The sequence below is a fragment of the Colias eurytheme genome, chromosome 17 (genome assembly GCF_061535395.1).
Source record: "Colias eurytheme isolate Ceu_HAF_F1 chromosome 17, ilColEury1 Martin Lab GWU primary, whole genome shotgun sequence".
Classification (NCBI taxonomy): Eukaryota; Metazoa; Arthropoda; class Insecta; order Lepidoptera; family Pieridae; genus Colias; species Colias eurytheme.
Window position 1 is genome coordinate 4095579 of NC_142996.1, and position 23942 is coordinate 4119520.

At 35.3% G+C, this 23942-nt stretch overlaps 1 protein-coding gene and 1 non-coding gene across 6 annotated transcripts in view; one reads left to right on the forward strand and one right to left on the reverse strand.

The window, feature by feature from the left end:
* Positions 1 to 9624: 9624 nt before the first annotated feature.
* Positions 9625 to 9700, forward strand: TRNAS-GGA (transfer RNA serine (anticodon GGA)). The gene has a single exon. It is a non-coding gene; the product is annotated as a tRNA-Ser (tRNA).
* A 718-nt stretch (positions 9701 to 10418) lies between these two features.
* The window catches only part of gus (splA/ryanodine receptor domain and SOCS box containing gustavus), a 65331-nt gene continuing 51807 nt past the window's right edge, over positions 10419 to 23942 (reverse strand). For all 5 annotated transcript variants that reach the window (XM_090111465.1, XM_090111461.1, XM_090111463.1 and 2 more), the window contains exons 2-5: positions 17042 to 17344; positions 15606 to 15867; positions 14873 to 15125; positions 10419 to 14525 (exon numbers count right to left, since the gene is read on the reverse strand). In XM_090111465.1, the coding sequence (XP_089967591.1) occupies positions 14389 to 14525; positions 14873 to 15125; positions 15606 to 15867; positions 17042 to 17232 (843 nt within the window). In that variant the 5' untranslated portion in view covers positions 17233 to 17344 and the 3' untranslated portion in view covers positions 10419 to 14388. The remainder of the gene's footprint in view (positions 14526 to 14872; positions 15126 to 15605; positions 15868 to 17041; positions 17345 to 23942) is intronic.

Below are 23942 nucleotides of genomic sequence, written 5' to 3' on the forward strand. Positions count from 1 at the left end.
GGTAGCGGCTAACTATTTATTATAATTATTATCGTACTTATGTATTTATTTATTTCATTATTTTTATGTATTTTATTACTATTAGAAAGTAGTTAGCTTTGTATATGTTTATTTTGTACATTTTTCAATGTGTTAGTATTGCCTTATTTTTGCTCACCCACACCAGTGCAAACTTAGCACCCCATCTATGGAATTTTGGGTCGAAAATGACCTTGATCGTTAGGTCCCCGTTAGGTCCTTTAAGGTCCACCAATTTTTTCGTTAGGTCCCCTTTAGTTTTTTTTTAAATAATTTTTTAAATTTTAGGTATAAAAAAATTACACTTTAGCACCCCATCCATAGAATTTTGGGTCAAAAATGACCTTAATCTATAGGTCTTCGTTAGGTCCTATAAGGTCCCACAATTTTTTCGTTAGGTCCCCTTTAGTTTTTTTTTAAATATTTTTTTTTTAATTTTGGGTATAAAAAAATTACACTTTAGCACCTCATCCATATCAAAATTGGCGAATTTTATCAAAATCGTATTCTTTACCGTTAGGTCCGTATAGGTCCATCATTGAAATTGTTAAATTATTTATTTTATTAAAATCTATATATTTATAAGAAAGTCGTGTTAGTTACTCCACTTATAACTCAAGAACGGCTGAACCGATTTAGCTGAAAATTGGCAGGGAGGTAGTTTAGAGCCAGGAGAAGGATATAGGATACTAAATATGTACCACGGGCGAAGCCGGGGCACTAGTTATAAAATAATTGAAACCTGCGCATGCGCCTTAGAGCATTAAGACATGCGCACATCATACATAAACAGCGCGAAATTTAAATTGGTATCGTTTCATTTATTAAATCAATAAATAAATCTATACTAGTCACGTCTGGTTCGAAAGATGAGACTGGCTTTTTATTTCGAAAATTTATTTGGCAACACTTAACAGTTAACTGTCATTAAAACCTGAGTTGTTGATGTGTCAAAGCTTGTCAAAGTGATTTTATTTTCTGCGATTTTAGCTTAGGATTTTAGTGATTTCTAATAATTGAAAACTGAGTTGAAAACATGACGAAAACTTTAAACTATGATTAATAAATTTAAAAAGAAACAATTTGAAAGAGATGTAGTTTTCAAGGAAAAACACACAGTGTGACTTGATATTTTGATACTTTTCATCTTGATTGCATTGCACATTATATGATTTGTTTAATCCATCAGTCCTCGGAATCACAGACACAATAGAAAATCTATTGTGTCGCGCCCCGATCGGGCCTTACGGTGGTCAATGGGTTAATATTATTATTATTATTTTGCATGGATGATACCAGTAATCCAGTTATAAACTATTAAAGCAACAATATAAAATTGAACGATCTGTCCGTTCAAAATGTTGTTGTTGTCATGTTGAAGAGCAGTACAAAAAAAACAAGATGGAATAACTGCAGAAATGGAAGAGTTAATGATGTCAGAGATAATGATAGTGATTCTTATTCTTTATTCGCGGCTGAACGCGGCTTTTAGATTTAATATGATTATATTGATTAAACAAAATTTAATTGTATTTTATTATGTTTTTTATTACTTTCACTAGCTGTTCTTTTTTTTATCTGTATCAGATAACTGTACCAGATTACATATATATAATATTATATAGATGAAGAGTTTGTAGAGGTTGTTAATCTCTCAAAAAAACAAAGCTCGTAATAATAAATTAAAGTATCAAAACTTTATTTCCAACTATAACCTAAGTTACCATTAGGTTACCTTAATATGATGATTTTTTGAATTTGCCGCCTTTTCCAGTCTTATCTTTCGTTAGCCGGACTATCACCACAGTATCACCATATTTCCTACAGTATGGCGACGAATGTACTTGTGCAGAGAAACGGAGGGGAACTGGCGGGGGGTCGGGCGACGCGGGCCGCTTAATGCAATCACGCTGAGTTTGCATTAACTATCGCGAAAGGACGACGCAGTCGTATTTTTTGTGTAATAATTTTATTATACATAGGTACTTACATATTCTATTATGGCGCGCAAAAACTGTTCCGTTTACGGATGTAAATCTACATTGAAATCCCAGAAGGAAACAATATTTCAGAAAGATTGTATTAATAATTGTATCTGTTGAATTAAAATCAAAGCTATGTATATGTTGTCCTCATTATTTTCTAATCAGATTGTACATCCCAATGCGAATGCATTACTTCTTAAATGGTATAATATACAATTAAGAACATCCAAAAATAAAGTGTCCACGTAAATAATATTTAGCAGTGCAATATCTGTAATTATATATTTATGAACAAATGATTACATCAGATTTAATAATCGCAATTATTTTGAATGTAAGTACATATGAATAAATGATTTCATCATAATATTAATAATCACAATTGTTTTATTTCCCATTTGTTGCAACCCTAGCGTATTTTCGTGTGGCAGCGTAAGTACCTACGCTGGCGGCGGCATCGCGCGACATCAAAGGCGTTTCCTTACTGTAGGAAATAATATTGTAATACTGTGCTATCACTATCATTATTATATTATACATAGTATAAAACAAAGTCGCTTTCTCTGTCCCTATGTCCCTTTGTACGCTTAAATCTTTGAAACTACGCAACGGATTTTGATGCAGTTTCTTTTAATAGATAGAGTGATTCAAGAGGAAGGTTTATATGTATAATAACATCCATTAAATAGTGGAGAAGTACTGCTATTTTTGAGGTTTCTAATGTGATGTCGTAAAAAATTACCAGCCTTACTTATAAAAACTGACTGATCTGTTGCATAAACACCTCTCAGTTAAATAACTCTCAACTCCTTAAACAATGATTAAAATAATCTTAGGTACTTATAAACCTATCTCAGCAGTCTCTCAACTAAGTTACGTCAATATATGTATTTTTTTCTAGTAACATTATCGAAATAAAACCCGCTATTCACGTAAAACTTGACTAAAAATGTACTTTTTGACAAATATGAATGGTAGACTTTATTTTGTATGACGTTTAACTGACAGGATATTGATAACTTTCAAATTTCAAACATTTGTACAGATTTGAGATTTTTGATAAATTCAAATTCAGTTTTAATTTAAAATGAGTTCAATGATCAATAAACGTTCTCGTTCGACGAATTGGAGTGAGGAGGATAAGGTACGTAATGTACACAAGAAATCTAATAGAATGTACTTATTTCCTTACATGTTTTAATGCTTATTAATAAATATATATTGCTCTTTAGAAAGTGCTTCGAAAATAATTAGTGCTCGAGCGAGCACATATTATATTAGAGAATAAGGATACGTCGACTAATACAAATACAGCAAAAAAACTTGCATGGGAAGATGTTTTGTCTTGGTTATTTTAGTTTTACTTATTCTAACAGTTTCTTGTATTTAATAAATTGTTACAGTGTAATAACATTATTATTGTATTTATATTTCAGTTATAATATCATTTCACTCCATAAAAGGGACTTAAGCCAAATACAAAATCAGTGGAGGAATTTGAAGAAAGCTAAGGCTTCGGAACACAAATTTAGAACGGCAAGAAACATGACAGGCGGGGGACCTCCGCCACCAAGTCCTCCGCCTGAAGATCAAGAGCTTATAGCAGCTCTTCCTAATGAGTTTGTGGTTGATAACAATCCTTTCGATAGCGATGCAACACATGGCCAACAGGTTTATATTTTTTACATTTTCTACTGCTATTATTCCTTAATTTGGAATATCCATTAAGGGATAATAGCGCTATGCATATATAGTTTTTTATTGTGAGATTGAGTAATTATATTTTATATATTTATAGGAAGTTACTAAGGAGTCTGCTGATGATACATTGAAATTGAATGAAAATGATGAAAGCACTGCACATGCATAGGTAATCATATTATATAATAATTTGTATAATATTTTTATCAGTTATGTTATACAAAAATATCAGTATTATAAATAAAATTTATATTATTTTAAAATAATTATTATTTTTTTATTTTTAGCCTGAATTGCCAAATTTCTCCACTGAATTGCCACGTATAAATCCTACACATCATATTTTCAAAGCTAAACCAAAAAAAACGTAAGTATGTAATGTTGAAAATAGAATTTCATGAAATTTCCTGTGCTTATTGTTCAGCTGTGATTTATGTGAAATAATGTTTAATGTTTATGTTATTTTTACAGTGGGAAATCAAATTCCAATTACGAGCATCAATTATTCCTCCTTGCAAAAAAAAGCAGGGAGGAATTAATGAAGCAACAACAAGAGTTGCATCTATTAAGAATAGAGCAAGAGAGGGAGCTTCACCTATTAAGAATAGAACAAGAGAGGGAGCTTCACGAGAAGAAGCTCCAAATACTTGCATTAGAGGAGGAATATTTAAAAAAAAATAAATTTTGAAAAATAATAAAATATGGTTTTTATTGATTAAAATAAGTTTCAATATAAATGGCCCTGTTTATATTTTCGTCTTCATCTTCTATATTATCAGGGATAGTTGGATCGATTAATAATTGATTTTCAAGGCCTGAAGGATCTAGAAAAATACAAAATAAAGAATTAAAATATGCTTATTTTTTATGTATTGGCATTATTAAATATACTTTGTTTACATATTAGTTTGCACAAATACCTTGATTTAAAATAGACTCATTAAAGAGTATTGCTAAATTGTGCAAAACTGCACAAGCAACAATAGTGGTCTTGATCACTTGCAGAGACCCTCGCATTGTTTCGTTGAGTATGCGGAATCTTTGCTTCCACACCCCAAAGCAACGCTCTACAGTATTCCTCGTTCGTATGTGACTCAGGTTGTACCTTTCTTCTGCCTGTGTCCTTGGTCTTAATATTGGTGTTAGAAGATGCGAAGTACAAGGATACCCGCTATCTCCAATCAGCTTCCCATGAAATTCATTCTCCTCAAACCTCCGCTTTATTGAGCTTTCTCTATATATGCGGGAATCATGTGTACTTCCTCTCCAGTGACACACAATATCGCAGATTTTAAGGTCAGAGTCACATACTACCTGTAATTATTGTCATCAATATTATTATAAATTAGAAACACATAATAGCACACATAACAATGAAAATTTATTACTTTAAATACACTATGATCAAACTAAAATGTTATTGTACAATGTTCATACTTGAGTGTTAATGGAGTAATGTCCCTTCCTATTAACATAGTACTGTCCAGCCTCTCCACTCACTTTGCGTATCTTAATATGAGTGCAATCTATTGCACCAATGATACGCTTCATCCCGCATATTATGGCCTCAAATTTCCTAATTGCTTTGGCTTCCTCGGTTGAGTTCGACGGCATATTAATATAACGCGAACTTTTAGAAGCTAACGCAATAGCAACATTTCGGGACAAACGGGAAAGTGTCTGTTGACTCATTCTGTGAATGTCAGCACAATCTTCTTGGATCTGTAATGTAATAGATCGTTATACAGGCTTTTCTATTGTATATATCCAAAACTAGAGCACAAGTCACATCTACCTCATGCCGGCCCCAATATCGAATAACTGCCATCACTTGCAGTTCCACTGGAATACCGCCCCCTCGAGTGTCCACGCGAAGGTCATCCCGAATCAAATTAATGATTTGTTGCATGTTATTCTTTCCGAATCTATACCTCGACCGTAGTGTGGCCCTGTGGCCGCTACAAAAAATATATTGACACCATAGATTGACACTAATACCAGGTTATTTTAATTCTAGGTTGAAAAGTAGGTTTTTAATAAATAAGCACTCTCAGAACAATAGATTTATTTAATAAATGAAACGATACCATTTTAAATTTCGCGCTGTTTATGTATGATGTGCGCATGCCTTAATGCTCTAAGGCGCATGCGCAGGTTTTTATTATTTTATAATTTTAATAAAATAAATAATTCAACAATTTCAATGATGAGCCCATACGGACCTAACGGTAAAGAATACGATTTTGATAAAATTTGCCAATTTTGCTATGGATGGGGTGCTAAAGTGTAACTTTTTTATACCTAAAATTAAAAAAAAATTATTTAAAAAAAAACTAAAGGGGACCTAACGAAAAAATTGTGGGACCTTATAGGACCTAACGGAGACCTATCGATTGAGGTCATTTTTGACCCAAAATTCTATGGATGGGGTGCTAAAGTGCATTTTTTTTTATACCTAAAATTTAAAAAATTATTTAAAAAAAACTAAAGGGGACCTAACGAAAAAATTGTGGGACCTTAAAGGACCTAACGGGGACCTAACGATCAAGGTCATTTTCGACCCAAAATTCCATTGATGGGGTGCTAAGTTTGCACTGGTCTCACCCACATCATATTGCACGCCTCATAAGCGAAGCGTTGAGGTGGGTACTACTGTCACTTCGCGCAAAACATCTGATTTTTCAAACTTAAAATGTCTTTATGTATCATACATTGCACTTGTAAGATAATACATACACACACATATTAAGAAAAAACACTATTTTTAACGTTCATGATATTTTTGATGTCATTTTTGTTATTTAAACTAGTTAAAAACAGTTTAAAAAAGTTCTGTCTTGGACGTCCGTGTGTCTGTATGTGCGGATCCTTTTTCTTGTTAACACGATAGCGACCGAAATACTTTACTAATCGAGTCTTTTTTTTTCTCTTACGCTTGAGTATGCTCAGGAATAGAACCCTTTCATTTTTCAGGGTCTGATTCGATGTGGTTTAATTGTTATTAAATAAACAAAAATAATAATTAATAAATATGAGTCGTTTTCAAAATAATTGTACATTACTACAAAATGTTTGTCCCCCTAAAAAATCTTCGAAAAAAATATGGTTACGACTGAAATAAATCATTGTTAACGTTTTACAGACTAAACTTAAGCATACTGCATATCATTTCTGATAAAAAGCAATGAATTGCGATTCAAATTCTTACATAAATTTAATGTGAAAATAAAGTAACAAAAAAAACTCCATACATTTTTTTAATGTCCCCTATGTGGACGACAATGAAAACCAATATTTTTATCAGAATTTTTGTATGAAACTTCCTATTTTTTTGTATCATAATTAAAAAGCAATGTTTGAAGTGTTATATCTGATAGATTAAACTATTTAAATTACCTTAAATAAACGAAGAATGACATATTATAAAAATGTCCCTATCAATCGTTACAATTTCGTGACACTGATTTATTGACATAATTAACCAACTTCTTGTATCACAAAGAGGAGGAATCTAACTCTAATCATTGGCAACACTAGTCATGTCACGAAAAGTAAGGTCACATTAACGCGCCGCCATTTTGTTCGTCGTCCAGACACGGAAGAAGTCCTGTAGTGTGCTGTGCAAAAAATTTAGTTACATTTTCCTAACGACGTATTCTCAACAAAAGTAAGTACATTTTGAAGAATTGACCTACCGCACTTGTAATATACTTAAATTATGACTAGAGTAATAGATTACACTTTCAATCTAATGGTAAATGTGATTATGTTTTGTGTAAAAGTATTTCTTAGGTTATTTTTTACATGTTACTGACGAACAATTTCTTGACATTTACTGACGTCAGTAAATTGTAGACGGTAAAGCTGTGGTCTCATGTGTAAAGTATGAAAATAAGATATTAAAATGTGTGTTAAATTAATCTCTCAAGATTATTTTTTTGTAACTACAGGCCATACTTTTTTAAACCATGATGTAGGGTTAGTAAAGTCGGGCTTAGGGACTTGACTTTTCCTGGGATCTGATAACTTTTTTATAGTGAAAGCGGATCAGTGAGTCTTGGCCTCCAATTTTACAAGTGGTTTCTGATGGGATAACGCTTGCCTTATTGCATTTAGTGTTGATCGCTTTTCCACCCACACGAGTGATGCTTACTTTTGTTTTTATTTTTATTCAAAATACATATATCCAACAGCTTTTTTTAGTTTTAGAATGCCGCTAACCGGTGCCGAACGGCAAAAAAATACATTGAGAAACTAAAAAAGCAAAACCCTGAAAAATATGAAAAGAATAGGAAAAAACACCTCGAGAAAGTGAAACAAAGACAAAGAAAAATATCAGATCTTAATGACAGTGAAAAAGAAGCTCGAAGACAAAAATGGAAAGAAGCTAATGATAGAAGAAAAGAAAAGGAAAAGCAAACAGAGAATTATAAAAATTGATTGTTTGTTGATTATTTTGTAACTAAAAATATATATTTTTTAACTAGTGACTTCTTACTTTTTTATATGTAATATTACCTTATTCTGAATACAGCCTTACTTTTACAACTTCCTGACATTTCCTAACGAAACAGTTTACTGACAATTTCGTGACGTACAAATATTTTGAAAATGACCCATATTTATTAAAAAAAAAATATGAGGCGTGCACTTTTGGATTTTCCAAATTATTGTTAAATTTCCTCTGATTGTTGGGTTGCCTGGTAGATATCGCTACCTAGCGATAAGGCCGCCCTTTGCTGTTTCTGTAGTATTGTCTTTGTTATGCCCCAGCCACACGACTCGACGAGTGGTATGGGAAGTGACGAGGGAAGTAGGCAGGGACGTAGTGTGGCCACGTTACTCGTCATGCCACTCGTCGTGCTCATCGTCCTGCTCACTGCTGTCGGCTTTTGCGCGCGAGTCAAAGGACCGGCAATACGAGTGCGAATTAGGGATGGGCGTCATGGAATCAACGGACTAGTTAAATTAACCGTCTATATGTACACTCAACGATTCGACTAGTCCATCGCTCACCAATGCACTAGTTGAATTCAACGGCTAAACGATAAGAATAAATTCTTTTCTTTGAAGTTTTTTAAAAAAAATATTTTTGGTTTACAAGACCAATGTTTTGAATTTAAACTATAAAAACAAACGATAATAAGTTTTTTAGTAATACTTTTTTTAGGGAGTATAATTTTTGTAAGAAAGCATAAATATTTATTAATTGTTTTATTGAGATTAGAATTTATTGTTTTAAGAATTTATTTAATAATAGTTATTTATTTTACACATGGACTAGTCGAAGATTTTAACTAGTTGAATGACTAGTTGATGAATGACATTTAACTATCTAGTCTCGTTGATGAAAAATACGTCGACGACCCATCCCTAGTGAAGAGCGTCGCGATTAATCGCGCGAGTAGAGCAGTGTGTGGCCAGACGGCAATATCGAGGCGAGCGGCAGCGCGATGAGCAGGACGAGGAGCAGCACGAGTAGCAGGACGAGTAGCATAGTGTGGCTGGGGTATTATGTGTATTTATGTATTTTCAATGCAATCTTCCAGAGCTTATAAGATACCATTTTTATACAACCAAAGGTGAAGACTTTGTAAATAATCAACAAAAAAAGAACGAATGTTTTAATACTTATTAGAAATGTCTTTATCGTTGAATTTATATTTTTGGTTTTATGGCATTCAAATGCTTTATAAAGCATTTGAATGCCATAAAACCAAAAATATAAAGCATTTGAATGCCATAAAACCAAAAATATAAATTCAACAAAAAAGGTCGTGTTCCATCGTTACAATATTGTATTCACTGAAAAGTGCTTCATTTTGGTTGAAATGGTTGTTAATCATCTCAATAGATGGCGCGCGGTGTGTCCCTTCAGACACATAAAACTGAAAGTATAGAATAAATTCGATCTGGCGGGTCACGAGTGGCTGAGTTGGTAAGGCATCCGCCCCGGAATGGCGCGAAGGATGCGGGTTCGAGTCCCGCCTCGTGATCGAATTTTTTCTATTCTTTATAAATTTATAATGTCTTTATCAACAGGTTTTTATAATAGGCTAATAACCAACAGCCACCAGTATAAAATTACTAAGTAATCAAATCTTCTTAATTTTGAGTAGATTTTGAACTTTTGAAAATCCTGTTGTCTCTGATATTTTCCTTTTCCTCTTAAACCTAATTATAAGAAATTATATTGTACTTTAAAATATAATCATTTTTGGTAGATCATTTAATTTTCAGGTTATTTGAGTAATTGTTTATTGATATGAAACTGAAACAAATCACTAGATTTCGACATAAGGATTTTGTCATGTAGATCAGAAACTAGTAAACTGCTAAGGCGGTGTTTTTATAAAAAAGTAGTACACATATTGCAACTATTGTCCCTGTAGCTCAGTTTTAGTCGGTGTTAATATGACCATTAGGTCATATATTAAGGTGGCATATAAAGGACAGGGATATGTAATTAAAATAATCATCAAATGTATATTTTTAAATAACAATAAAATATTTAGACAAGTTTAGTTCAAATTTATTTTCTTAACCGGTTGAATTTGTGTATTACAAACATTTTATTTTCATAAAATAATTGAAGTAAATAGGTTTATGCATGCAACAAAATGGTACATGTACTACAGAAAAAAGCATAACTCATAAGGGAAGTAGGTATAGACACAGGTATAGGTATGTTTAAATTACAATAAAAGACAATGATTAATTTCATATTATTTTTATTTTCTTAACCAGTTATATTTATGTATTCCAATCGTTTTTCCTATTTTGTAATCAATGTATCTAAGAGATTCGAATATCAATCGTATTTCTGTTTAGACATGACTTTAAAATATTGCCTACAACTTATAAAACTAAAATGCATTTTCACTTACAATAATAAAGTCATTGAACTTCGCAAACGATGTTTATTTTATATACAGGACTAAACGCGGTTCATAGAACACAAACAATTATCGTTTTCACGCGAAAGATCCTTTATTGGAGCCCCCGGAACACAATATAATTAATATATTAACCATGCAAATAAAATAATGCACACAAACTAGTCTCGGTCGTGGGGGGGATCTAATAAAGGATCCCAACAATAATATAGCTTGGTGTCTTTATATTACCTTGATTGTTTTCTCTTACACAACGAAACCAAAGTACCATTCTACACACAAACACGCCGCATACTTCACGCAGTCACACACGCATACGTCTCTCGCATACAACGCACACTCACACATACATTTCGCATTTGGCAGTTTATCATAATTTCCTCACAATATCGATATTCACATTTGACTCCCATTTGAAAAAGTAATATATAATCAGTAATCACGTTCCCGTAGAAAAATCATGCAAAAAAAGTGTATTTATCGCGGAGATAAATGTGAATGTCGACGATTACAAAGTGAGTTCCCGCTCGGGATCTAGACATGCGATACAAACTACGTACGAAAAAAATCTTATTAAATTGGAAGTACTTATATTTTACATGGTTTCAATAAGATACAACTAATTTGGGTCTAAAATGGCTGACATTTTATTTAGTACAGTGCTTTTATAAGACTATGCTCGTTAATTTATTGCGTTTACCTAATCTAATGTCACAACAGAAGACACAATGGAGCCTACCATTCGAGGTACGGTATCTAAAACACCTGGAATTATCGACGAAAATAATGTAAATACATACATCTAAAATAATGTTTTTCAGTGACTTTCACGTAACGTGAGTAAAATGCGTGTAGCCATAGATATATACATCACACACTCACACGATTTTATAATAGGAATTAATATCCTAAACTAAAAATAAACCAGTCACTTAATTATAAATTAGTGTTAAGATTGCCAACGATTACACTGGCCTAGTGTACGGGGCTAATTGCGACCCGTCGTATCATTAAGTTATAGGACAATGACATTTCTAATATTTTAATCAAGAAGCTTATATCTAATACACTGGAGATTTTAGTATGAACATTAACTTGTAACAAGAAAATATGACCTTGAATGACGCCTGTATGTTTTTTTATCCCTTTCACACCTAACTTGGCAAGTGGGTGTGAAAGGGATAAAAAACATACAGGCGACATTCAAGGCCATATTTTCTTCTTACAAGTTAATGTTCATACTGAAATCTCCAGTGTATTAGATATAAGCTTCTTGATTTTAATAATAATTACCGAGGCTCGTGAGTTTGCTGCAATAGTTCCAAACATTTCCTAACACGCTGATACGAGTCTGCAATGACTAGACGCAATGCAGAATATTCTATAAGAGATCATTGTCGCTTTATTGGTGAAAGGAGCTAAAATAGTTTTGGTAATTTTTAGTGTCACGTCTAACTTACATTTACGTTTTATTATAGTTAAATTATTTATAAATGAAATAAAAATATTTCAACCGCGTACGGACGCGGATACGATACTATGTAATTGTATTAAAAATGAGACATGAGCATAATTGTTGCAAATATTTTGTATCAATGTTCATATAGACTGTCGTTTTATTAAAGTATAACTATCACAGACAATATAAAAATAAAAAAAGTTGATTGTTGTGTAACATCGTATAAAGTAATCGATTCTATTGATCATCCACACTGCTAACAAAATAGAATTGATTATAAAAAAAGCATTCAAATTTATCAATAAAATAATATAATATTGGCATGTGATTTATAAAGTGATGTGATTGTTATAGATATATTTCAGCAGTGTAGATTCACCGAGAGTTAGAACAATACTTATTATTGTAAACATCTCTACAGATATAGGTTTTGTTTTGTTAAAGCGTAACCTTATACTTTGCTTGCTTGTAAGTAGCTCGTGTATTTTGTTTCTATAGGCACAGATACAGCGTTCGATACATCTAAATACCTGTTAATACATAATGTCTATAGCAAACAGTGACATTGCTATGGTTTATTATACAATTCGATGGCATATGTGCTGCTTTACAACAATACCGTATATAACAGAGTTTTGTTAATATTTCGATCGGTAAACTATAAAATTGGAGTCAAGGCATTTAGAATTACGGTTGCGTTTAACTGTCTTCATTATCACATTCAAATCGGCATAGAATATTTGATATATAAAACTTTGTTTTATACGGTATTATAAAACGATAGTCCTATTCTATGCAACAAAAATATAGTGGGCTAATTTACAGACCCGCCTGGTAAACATCACAGTTACGTCCGCGCTTTAGTACCCGCATATACCCGCATACGTGACATACGAACTCACACTATGACACAACCTATACATAAATATGTATTCTATATAGTCTATAGATATCTATGCAATATTTATATAGATCTGTGACATTTGCTAGCATTTAAAAGTGTGTGATAATAAACAAACATAATATATTCGACGACGTATATTACCGTACACGTTATTGCATGTATTGCTATATCTAATTATGTTAAATTTTCGCACGTGTATACATTCGTAAAGCGTATTTATAAGGCATATTTCAGGAAATTATTTGTTATTATAACTAATTTGTATCCGATTAGTAAATTCATCTATATGTATAACAAATCTCCACAGATGTATATAAAGTTTTATATTTTCCGAGTCAAGTACTTTAAATTAAAGCTATTAAATTTGTTGGTAGTGTAAACGTTATCATTATATAGTTTTTTATGTCTTGAAATTGTGTATATGGCTAAAATGTATGTGAGTGCATGTCGTGTTTCGTGTATTCAGTGATGAATCATACGATTAGTGAAATAGATGCTTATAAGTGAATGTGTCATGCATTACTTGAGTGTCGGTGTTGAGTCTACCTCTAACTCAAGTAATGCATCTACTTATGTGTCCAGTCTACGCACGAATTGCGCGATCGTCATTACTGTACTCAAAACGAGTATAAGTGTCACGTTTTGCACAAGAGTCAATATACAACTACATACTATACATATAATATCACTAATATGTGAATGCATTTGTCATCTATCGTACACCAGTAGCGAGTCCGTCGATTACACGTGTGTATTTTTTTGTCACGTAAGTTCATATATCACGTATGCGAGTGTCCCATGTCACGCTCGTAAGCGTGAATCCCGTATCACGCTTGCGAGTTTGTCACATACAACGTGCACGCTAGTACGAGTTCGCATACAACGCTCGCGAATGTGTCGTACTATTCGCACGCCAGTACAAGTTCGTACAGCACGTACCTATGCTTGTACGTGCCACGTGTCAAATACAAGAAGCTTATATCTAATACACTGGAGATTTCAGTATGAACATTAACTTGTAACAAGAAAATATGACGTTGAATGACGCCTGTATGTTTTTTTATCCCTTTCACACCTAGGTAGTTAGTTAGGTGTGAAAGGGATAAAAAAACATACAGGCGTCATTCAAGGCCATATTTTCTTGTTACAAGTTAATGTTAATACTGAAATCTCCAATGTATTAGATATAAGCTTCTTGGTCAAATATCACTTGTACACTTGAAGTTCGCATGTTGCGCTTGCGAGCGTGAATCTTGTGTCCCGTTGGTGAGCGTGCGTTGAGTGTCACGCTGGCTTGTAGCACGTATCCTGTTGACGTGCGTCACGTGTGAGGGCGCGGGGCGAGGGGCGCGGCGGGCGGGGGCGCGAGCGTCACGTGGCGGGGCGCGGGTTTACCTCGTCGGGGCGCGGGGGCGCGGCGCGCGGCTAGGGCGCCCGGTACAGCAGGTAGGCGGAGAGCGCGGGCGGCAGCGCCAGGCGGGACGCGGCGGCGCGGAGCCGCGCGCGCCCCACGCGCTGCCGGATCACGCGCCGGCACAGCTCCATCAGCGGCAGCGGCTCGGCTGCGAATTACATGTCGTGTTACATAAATCATCTCAGACACGTGGAAGGATAGTTATATGTTTAAAATAAAATTACGTTAAATAAAATTATAAATCACTTCATCAATTTATTGATATTTGATTAGGTCCACAATCATTATATGTTTACTACATTATTACACACAATTAAATGTTTACTACTACTAAGTAGTCATTCAAACTTTTAAAACACATACTAAACAGTAAAAACAGCAGAATGCATCCGTTAGAAACTTACGAATTTACTAATTAGGTGCACCTGTAACAGGTAATTCCTAATTATTGTTTAGTGTAACATTATTATTTATCTAGTAATTGCTTGTACTCACGGTCGAGGCCGCCGATGTACTTCATGGTGATCTCCGCGTGCCCCCACACGGCGGACACGATGGGGTAGAGCGTCTTGCCGCGCAGGCCGCGCGCCGCCACGCCGAGGTAGCGGCCGTCGGCGCAGAAGGCCAGCGTGCCCTCGTCCATGTCCAGCACGACCAGCAGCCGGTCCGGCACGAGGAACTGCTCGTCGGGCCGCAGCAGCGCCGGGTACGTGCTGCCGCCGCCCGTGCCCTTCGCGTTGTGGTACACCTGGAAACGTTAACAATTCATTGCTACGGTTCTCAGGCATTTCATTCATTCCATTTTGTGAATAAATCGAATATGCACTGTATTTTTTTTATAACTGTATCTTTCAGCACTTGTTGAGCTTCATTAAATATTGATTTTAAGCAAATAATTCCGTTTAAATTGAAAGATATGCTGCACACGGTCACATGGTAATACAAATGTCATGTAATAACCTGACTTCACGAGCACACCAGATATAATCTGTTTTATGCGTGAGAATAAACGACCATTACCACTTATAGAAAAATATCGCTGTATGACCAATCTGTCCTTTTGACATTGGTCGTCATTGATTTTAGGAGTCATCTTTATTCAATTGTATAAACAAGATATTGGGATTTCCAGAGGTCAAGCTTAATTATTGTGGTACTGGTTTGTATTATAGGTTCGCCTATCACTTATCTACATTATACATACTGCTTAAAACAAAACAAAACCAACCTTATTTCTTCCAAGATCCCATCCCCAGCTCTGATCCGTCGCACCGACCAGACTCTGGTAGCCGACCGAGTGGAGCGGCGCGTGCGACGTTGCCACGCCGACGACCGCGTGCGTGCCGCGTTGCCGCGCCGGCCACACCACCTCCCAGCAGTGCAGCCCGCGCGAGTAGCCCACCCGCCCGCGGATGCAGTCCGTGCTCTGCGCGACCGGGTGCCGGTGGAACGTTAACGCGTCCTCTTCTTTCACGAATATGTTTAATGATCTGGAATTGATAAGAGTATTTGTTAGTATTGAGTTATGCTGATTTAGAAATCTTGTAAAGAAGAAGTTATATTGTTGTGGTATATGAACATTTATAAAGATAACTAAAAATAATAGGTCTATGTAAAATATAAATTATTAATATTATATTTATTAATATTTGACACCAAATATATGAACAATATGATTACTTTATTAACACAGACACAGAATATTTATCATCTATCTTTTCTGACAATTTAGAAAGTCTTATTACACAATGATTTCGTAATAAAATCGAAATATTTCCGTTAAATTGTCGTTAAGTTGCATTAATTACAAGTGAAGACCTATTGACCTACGACTTTATCGATAATACAACCTTGTGCTGCCAAATACGAAATGTATGAGGAGAATTGGTTGCTAAATGGCAAACGACAAGGACATACGTATTTGTGAAGGTATACAGAATAATGGCTTGTTTAATTTTTAGTTTCCTGAACTAGTACAGGATCTCGTTATTTACGTAACATTCAATTTCCAATTATTATTCATCTAATTATACCATACGAACGAAACGAGAATTTTGGAACAAGTTTTGCAAAAAACATGATCACAATTCGTGGCCTAGCAATGCAGCTTTTATAAGCATAAATAGCATAAAATGTTTCAAAATGTTCAAATTGAAAGCCTTAACACATACAAGCGCAAACTCCGTGTAAATAATACTTATATATATATTATGTAATATGTTAGAAAGTTGCACACGGATGCAGGGGATGTAACTCCCGAGTCCCGAGTGTTTGTTCTTTAAGTCAATACAAATATCCGCTTAAAATGTGTTTCGGCTTAAATCTCTTTGTTACTCAGAAGCAGTTTTGTGAAGAGGAAAAAACCCTACACTAGTTAACATAGACTGTTTAAATTTGTTTTGTTCTCTTCGGCACTTGTAATGAAAGTTTTTAGCATTTTGGGAAGTAATTATGCACGAGCAGATTTACTGTATAATTCATACAAAACATTAAGTTCGAAGAAGTTTATGCCTGAACGTGTCCTTATTTATTTTACAGCCTCCGAATGAAATATCAGTCCAAGTATTCATGTAGTACTTGTCACAGACACAACACTCTCATAAACCTGATGGGTAGGATAGATAGCTGACCAAGTCGCAAATACTCGATATAAAAAGCAATCACCTGTCATCTGGATTCCACGCATGTTTGACTTGCGTGTCTGGATGCGCGGGCGGCGCGTCGAGCAACGCGTCGAGCCGCGCGGGCCGCGGCGGCTCCGGCGCGAGCTCGCGCGCTACCACCGCCTTGAACGGCGCCGGGCACTCGCGCGACACCGACTTGACACTGCCGGAGAGCTTTTGCCCCATGTTCATGCCCCTGCAGCGAGTGCGGGCGCGCTTCGGCAGCGCCTTGAGGCCGCCGCGCCGCGCCTCCTCCGCGCCGCCGCCGCCCCCGCCCCTCACTGAGCGCTCCCCGCTCTTGTACCTGAAATTATAGATACATTTCGTTATAATTCACTGTTTTTTTACAAGGAACAATATAGGATTCATAGTCACGTTGAATAATTGTTAAATGTCAACCACAAAATCAATAGGGGCGCTTATAATATGTAGCTGCTACTACGAGCAAGTATATTAGTAGTATTAGTATATTGCTGTTATTTTGAAGGAATATGACCTTATAGGTCCACCGTCAATATTCCATACCTTTACGGCGCATAATACAAGCGGATAATAAATGGTATTTGTCTATACATTCTAAAATTATGCTTATTTAATGAAAACGGAACTTTAAAATAAAATCGAATTTAAAAGTAATTAGAAGAGTCTAATCATTATTGACCATTAAAACAAATTATATTAAGCGTTGGTTTCAGTATTTTAATACTAACATTGCTATCAAAGCATCAAGTTTGATAAACCGGTTTAGTAGTGTTAAGTGAATGGTCACAATGACATCACAGCAGATGCTGGCGACGGGCGTCTCCGCATCAGTATCGAGCGCTCATCTTATGTAACGAACGGCCGTCTAACCGTGAAAGTCGCCGCTCAAAAGCCAAGGTTACCGCGGCCCTGGGGCGAGCTTCTAACACATGCGAACATTATCTACAAAACCACATCTATAATAACTTCGTTTTACATTGGGCCGTTTTTGCGTCCACTATGATGTCAGAACGTAATTGCAAACGAAATCTTTAAATGCGACAGCAGGAAACCGCTTCCAAATATTATTAACGACGTATTGAATTTCTGCACATGGTTTCTATTAATTGGTCCTTCGAGAATACTCCGCCTTACGATGTCATCTATGTTTGAATCGGTGTAAATTGTACGACGAGAAGGGACGCTCACTGGGCATGCGAGGTACAAGGCCGCCTCCGGTCGCCCAAAGCGGTATAATAAAAGCGGGAAGTGAAAGGTAGTGAATGTAGGGAACATTCACGCCTCAATCGTGACTGCAAACTTCTTCGACCAAAACGTGCGGTATTCTTTAAGTCAATATTAGTTTTTCTTTAATAACGTTGAACGATCACTCTTCACTTTGTTAATGTGTATTAAATATACTGTGACGTCTGATTGAACGACAGAGCTATTAGTATTCTAGAAGATTACCGTAGAGTTCACATGGCGGGCGGTAAATAAACAGACGATTGACACGTGATACACGCTTCTTGGTTACAAATAATTTCAATCAATTTCTGCACAAAGGCTTTATTTTACTGACTATCATATTATGTATTATTATGAATTGAATAATTAAAAGCAGCATAATTTGATGATGAAGTAAGTCAATTCTATGAAACTGATTGTAAAAAAAGGTCGATGACTCATATCATGATTTATATCGTGGGAAACGTATCGGCTCGCAAGTGATATCGGTCGAGGCGATGGATAAGTATAAAATTGGAATATGTGCTAGTAAATGTAAGACCGGGTGCGGCAGTATTCAACATAACCGTTCACGCTCGGTGAGAGGTGAATGGAATCGAGCGTTGCTAGGCCGACTACATTAGCGTGTGCCAACGCGCTCGAACAATGAACTAGACAAATGACGAACATTCGCTGCACACCTCACTGTAAATATTGTGCCCACACCTACTTACAGTTTACATTGTTCCGCGCTGCCAACATACGGACCAACGCGGCTGTACTAAAGCTTTCCTCGAGCCACGGTTTATCTCAATGAATAACTTTATTATTAGGATTGTTTGTACTTTGTATTCTTAAACAAATACAACGACTATATTATAATTGTTTCTTAGAGCAATTATTTATAACTAGTTGTAATATCCTTGACGTGAGTCACGTGATTTAATTACTGTGTACATACACTTCACATCGAAGTAAATTAATACGATAAAACCAAACATAGTTAAATTATAAAAAGTACGTACCAAATGTACGTGCATACCAATCGTCAATACATTCGGACTTGTTGACTTCACGTATGCATACTTGAACAATGAAACAATTCGTATCATTAACCACCATGTAGCATGACGTAGAACACGGAAATAGTGATCATTTGTACGTAGGTTTAATTAATGAGTAGATGGATGCGAATTACTCGATCGCTGTCACGGAAACATAGGTTACAGGGGTAGATTAGTGATAACTACCGTGGACACTGCCAACACTGGGCGTTTAGCCGGCAACGAGCCAGACACTTGACCGGCATTAAGCTTATTGACTGCTTTACAGCTTCTGTAGGCTTTGTGGAGGCATGCCTTTATGTTTATGGCAATTCGACCATAATAAATTACGTATACTATCGATATATTGGCTGTTTTCATTACACGTCAAGTTAAGATACTTCACTATGTAAAGGGAACTAGTATAGTAAAACGTTTTAAATATGTGTATAAAATACTGAACGGCAGACAATGATATAATTGGATTTTAAAATCTATAGTTGCCGAGCTCGTTATATTCGAATAAATTTTGATTGGCAACATGGCAACGTTTAATTCGGAACACAAATAAAAACAACACACCCGGCCGAAATTGAAACGTCCCGAAACTCAATTGAATACCGACGAGAGCAGCGAGGAGGATTTATTATTAATTGGATCATAGACAATGCATAATTCATGGTTTATAATTAAATGCTTTCAAACGTTCAAGGCAGCTCTATAGTACATACATGCATTAATTTACGTTTAAAATTAACATCCAAACCAATATTTGACGGGGATGCAGAATTTTCGGTTACTCTATTTTATCATTTTCTATAGCATCAGATTTCTCTTTCTATATATGTACCTACATATTCAGGTATTTTAACTATATTTTATACTAGTGGTCCGCCCCGGCTTCGCCCGTGGTACATATTTCGTAATAAAAGGTAGCCTATGTCCTTTCTCGGGTATCAAAATATCTCCATACCAAATTTCATGCAAATTGGTTCAGTAGTTTAGGCGTGATTGAGTAACAGACAGACAGACAGAGTTACTTTTGCATTTATAATATTAGTATGGATTACAAGATAGTTTATAATAATGTTAATACACATCTTAATCACTATGTAGCTTAATATCTACACGATACTAATTTTTCCCATTATAAAACAAATGAATTTCTACACGATCTACTTAGCCCAGTTCCATCAGGAACACGCGGCGGTGTCTAACAATAAGACTAAGTCGAATAGTTAGCATTACACCAACTACTTCCGCAACACCTCGCCGTAAACTTCTCGTGGAAATGAGTTCTGTTGCGTCACACTCATAAATATTGTTAACAAACAAATTGTGCCATTTACTTATAGTTTTATGCGACTTTTTGATACATCTTAACGGTTTAATGTCTTGTATTTGAAGTGTGTCTTTCTTTTAATGAGTAGTAAAGCATTAATTGCAATTTGATGATATTGAAATCTTAAGGCGTATCTAAAACTTCACAGAATTCAGGAAACTATTGTATACTGCGAATAATGTAGAGAAAATTCTACGAATGATGAGTTGAATATGTATACGTTTTCAATCAATTTATAATTCAATTCCAACACAAAACATTTTAAACTCAATCCATTTAACACTTGCCATGTAAATATAAGCTGCATGTAGGTCAGATTACTGCATTGCACGAAAACTGAAAGCGATAAATTTTCACAGGTTTAAAGTTCACAGGTGAGGAGGAGGTTTTAAAGTCGAATTGCATAAAATGCTGTAGAACATTTCACATTATTCGAAACGTCGGGAGAAAGTGCCGACTCAAGGGTCGCCTTACGAAACACTTCAACTTTGGTCCGGCCCCGTATAAGTACATTAGTGTTACGAAAACTCATTCCGTGTTTAAATATTTGGATATGGGAGATTGATTTTTGCTTTTAAATGCGATTAGTGATTATTTTTATCTTTCAATTATATCAGTATTGCATGTTTATACCTAATAGTAATTTTATACCAATCTGTTATTTTGTCTTTGAGATTATTTATATATATTTAGTACGTATATTCCAAGCCACGATAGAATAATAGTAAATGTTTGTAGGCGCTAACACTGCCATCGGCCCGTTAAGCCTTTTATCTACTAAAGTTCCAATTCACAACTTTGATAAACTTTGTAATGTAGTTTGAGAAGATAAGCTGCATTACCATGATATGAAAATCTTGCATCTAATAACATTATCATCAACTCATTCGCAAACCAGGGTTTCATAGGAAGCCGTATCTTTAAGTATGTATATTAAAGAAGAGTAAAGATTGAAAAATATATTTTATTTTGGTTTTTCATACATGAATTTATCCGCCAACCCGAACTTGGCCAGCGTGGCGGTTTATGGCCTGTACCCTCATAGGAGGCCCGTGGCCGTGCCCCAACAGTGCAAACGGGCTGATGATGATGATGACATGAACTTAAAATTCATCAAACTAGAAATAAAACATCTTTCATAACCCTATATTTATATCCAAGATCCAAGAATTTCTTTCAAGCGTGTGTCACTTTTCTAGGCTCAAATATGTAGTTCATTTTGATGGCATTACCTAATTTTGAATTTGAATTTGAAGAAAAATGTCCCTTTTTAATAACAATTAAATAATCGCTAGGGCGTGTCACAGCAGCCTTGTGTCAGTTGCCGAGTTTCAACAGAGTCTTGTGTCAAGGAAAAGCCTACTTAGCGGTTTCCCTGGCCCTGAACAGACCTATGCGAAGTTGTTTTTTCGCGAATACTTCACAGTGCGTACTGAGGCTAAACTTCTGTTTCATTTCGTCAAAATAATAATTATTTGCTTGGATATAAAAACTTTACATAGAGGTTGCTTGTGGTGTGAGTTCTCATAAATTTGAAGAAATATTGATTGCACAGAAGTTTAAATATAAATGTTGGTACTAAGGCGAGATTCAAATCTTGCATTATACATGCATCTGTAGGTACTGTATGATATATCCTTATATTATTGAGATAGGTATATTTAGTTGGAAAACGACCTTATCACGTGAACCTTATTAACGTTTCGTTTAAATTATAAATTCTAGTATTTATGCCAAGCAAATGGAGGTCTTTTGAACGTACCTACCTCTTGTCAGTTGAAACTGCATTTTTGACCTTGGCCTGAGCAATTATATGAACATCTTCATGGCACACGTTTTAAAGATCAAAACAGACATTTTGTACATTTTTTTCTCGTGTGCATCATTTACTGTGAATAATAAATCGTTTCATATCTTATAATATATTACGTATAAAGTTCAATGTAGATAAAAGTGCAACAAAATGGTGATTGTATAATATGTTTGAGATGCTGTTTTATTTTAGAAGCCTTCGATATAAGATGTTGCGGGTGGTCCGCATATTGCATTACTTGCGATGTCATTGCGAGCTATATGCGTATTGGTGTTTGTTACTTCGCCAAATACCAAGCTCACATATTAACGTAGTTTCTAGGTATAGATTAGAACGTATAAATATAAAGTTTTCATTTACGTTCAAGGTGTCGTTAAGTTACCTAAAAAGGCATGCACGTGTCATAAAGGAATGAATCAATCAACACAATAAAACAGCTTTATAGGATGTCGACCAGTGCAGCGTGAACCTAACAATTTGATACAAAAAGTATAAACATTAATCATTGTGATGAATTCTTCGGATAGCATACGAGTGAGATGACAGTGAATCGGTTAGATGTTATGATATGAGTAATAGGTAATGTTTATGTAAGTTTGTACTGCGCCTGCGCCACCGGTAGCCGGGGGCCTTGACTGCAATGCGCGTACGCCGTAGCGTGTCAAGGGAGCGCTGCTTTCGCTGCCACGCCTGTAGGGAACCTACATAAACAGTCGAATGGTGACAACTATGGTATGGCTATTCGAAATAAAAAAGGATAATGAATTTGAATAAAAATGCCAACTTTTTTCAGGGATATTTAGTTGCTCTGAATATTAAATAATGCGGGTGTTATAAAAATCGATGAAAAAGTTATTCACTATATTCTCAATTGGCTTATGCGTATTATTCGTGTCCCCTATACTAAGCACTAGAAATTTATTATCAGTCTCTCAGTGTATAGGTAATACGTAATCACAATAACTAGGTAAGTACTTATGCAACAACCTAACCTGAAATGTAAATCAGAAAAAAAGACATCATCAATTGATCCGTAAATTGAAAAGCGCAACGTGAATTCTAAATGTTCAGTTGTTAAAACGGTGGAAAAAAAATTAAACGGGGAAATAAAACTTTGACAATGTGAAAGAGAAACTGGGTCATTGAGTGTTTGGCTGAACATTGGCGCACAATAGGTTATAACAACAGACCGAAGGTAAAAACAATTTAAACACGACCTCCGCGTCTGGGTATTATTGTGTGTAGGTTCAGAAGGCTTCGAACGCACTGCGTCGGGCAAAATGTCCATAATATGTTTGTGCATCGATACGCCACGTACGTGATTAGATGCAAAAAGATTTCACCTTGTGCACGTTGGTCGTTTTGTGGCTAATTGGCGCCTACTTACGGTGTAAACGGCATTTGCATAATGAGCCGTACGACGGTTTAATGGCAGAAATGTTGGGGAGCTCAATTAATTAACGAAAAACAAGTTATTGGAATATTACAAACTTCAAAAAAGCGAATTTCAAAGTGG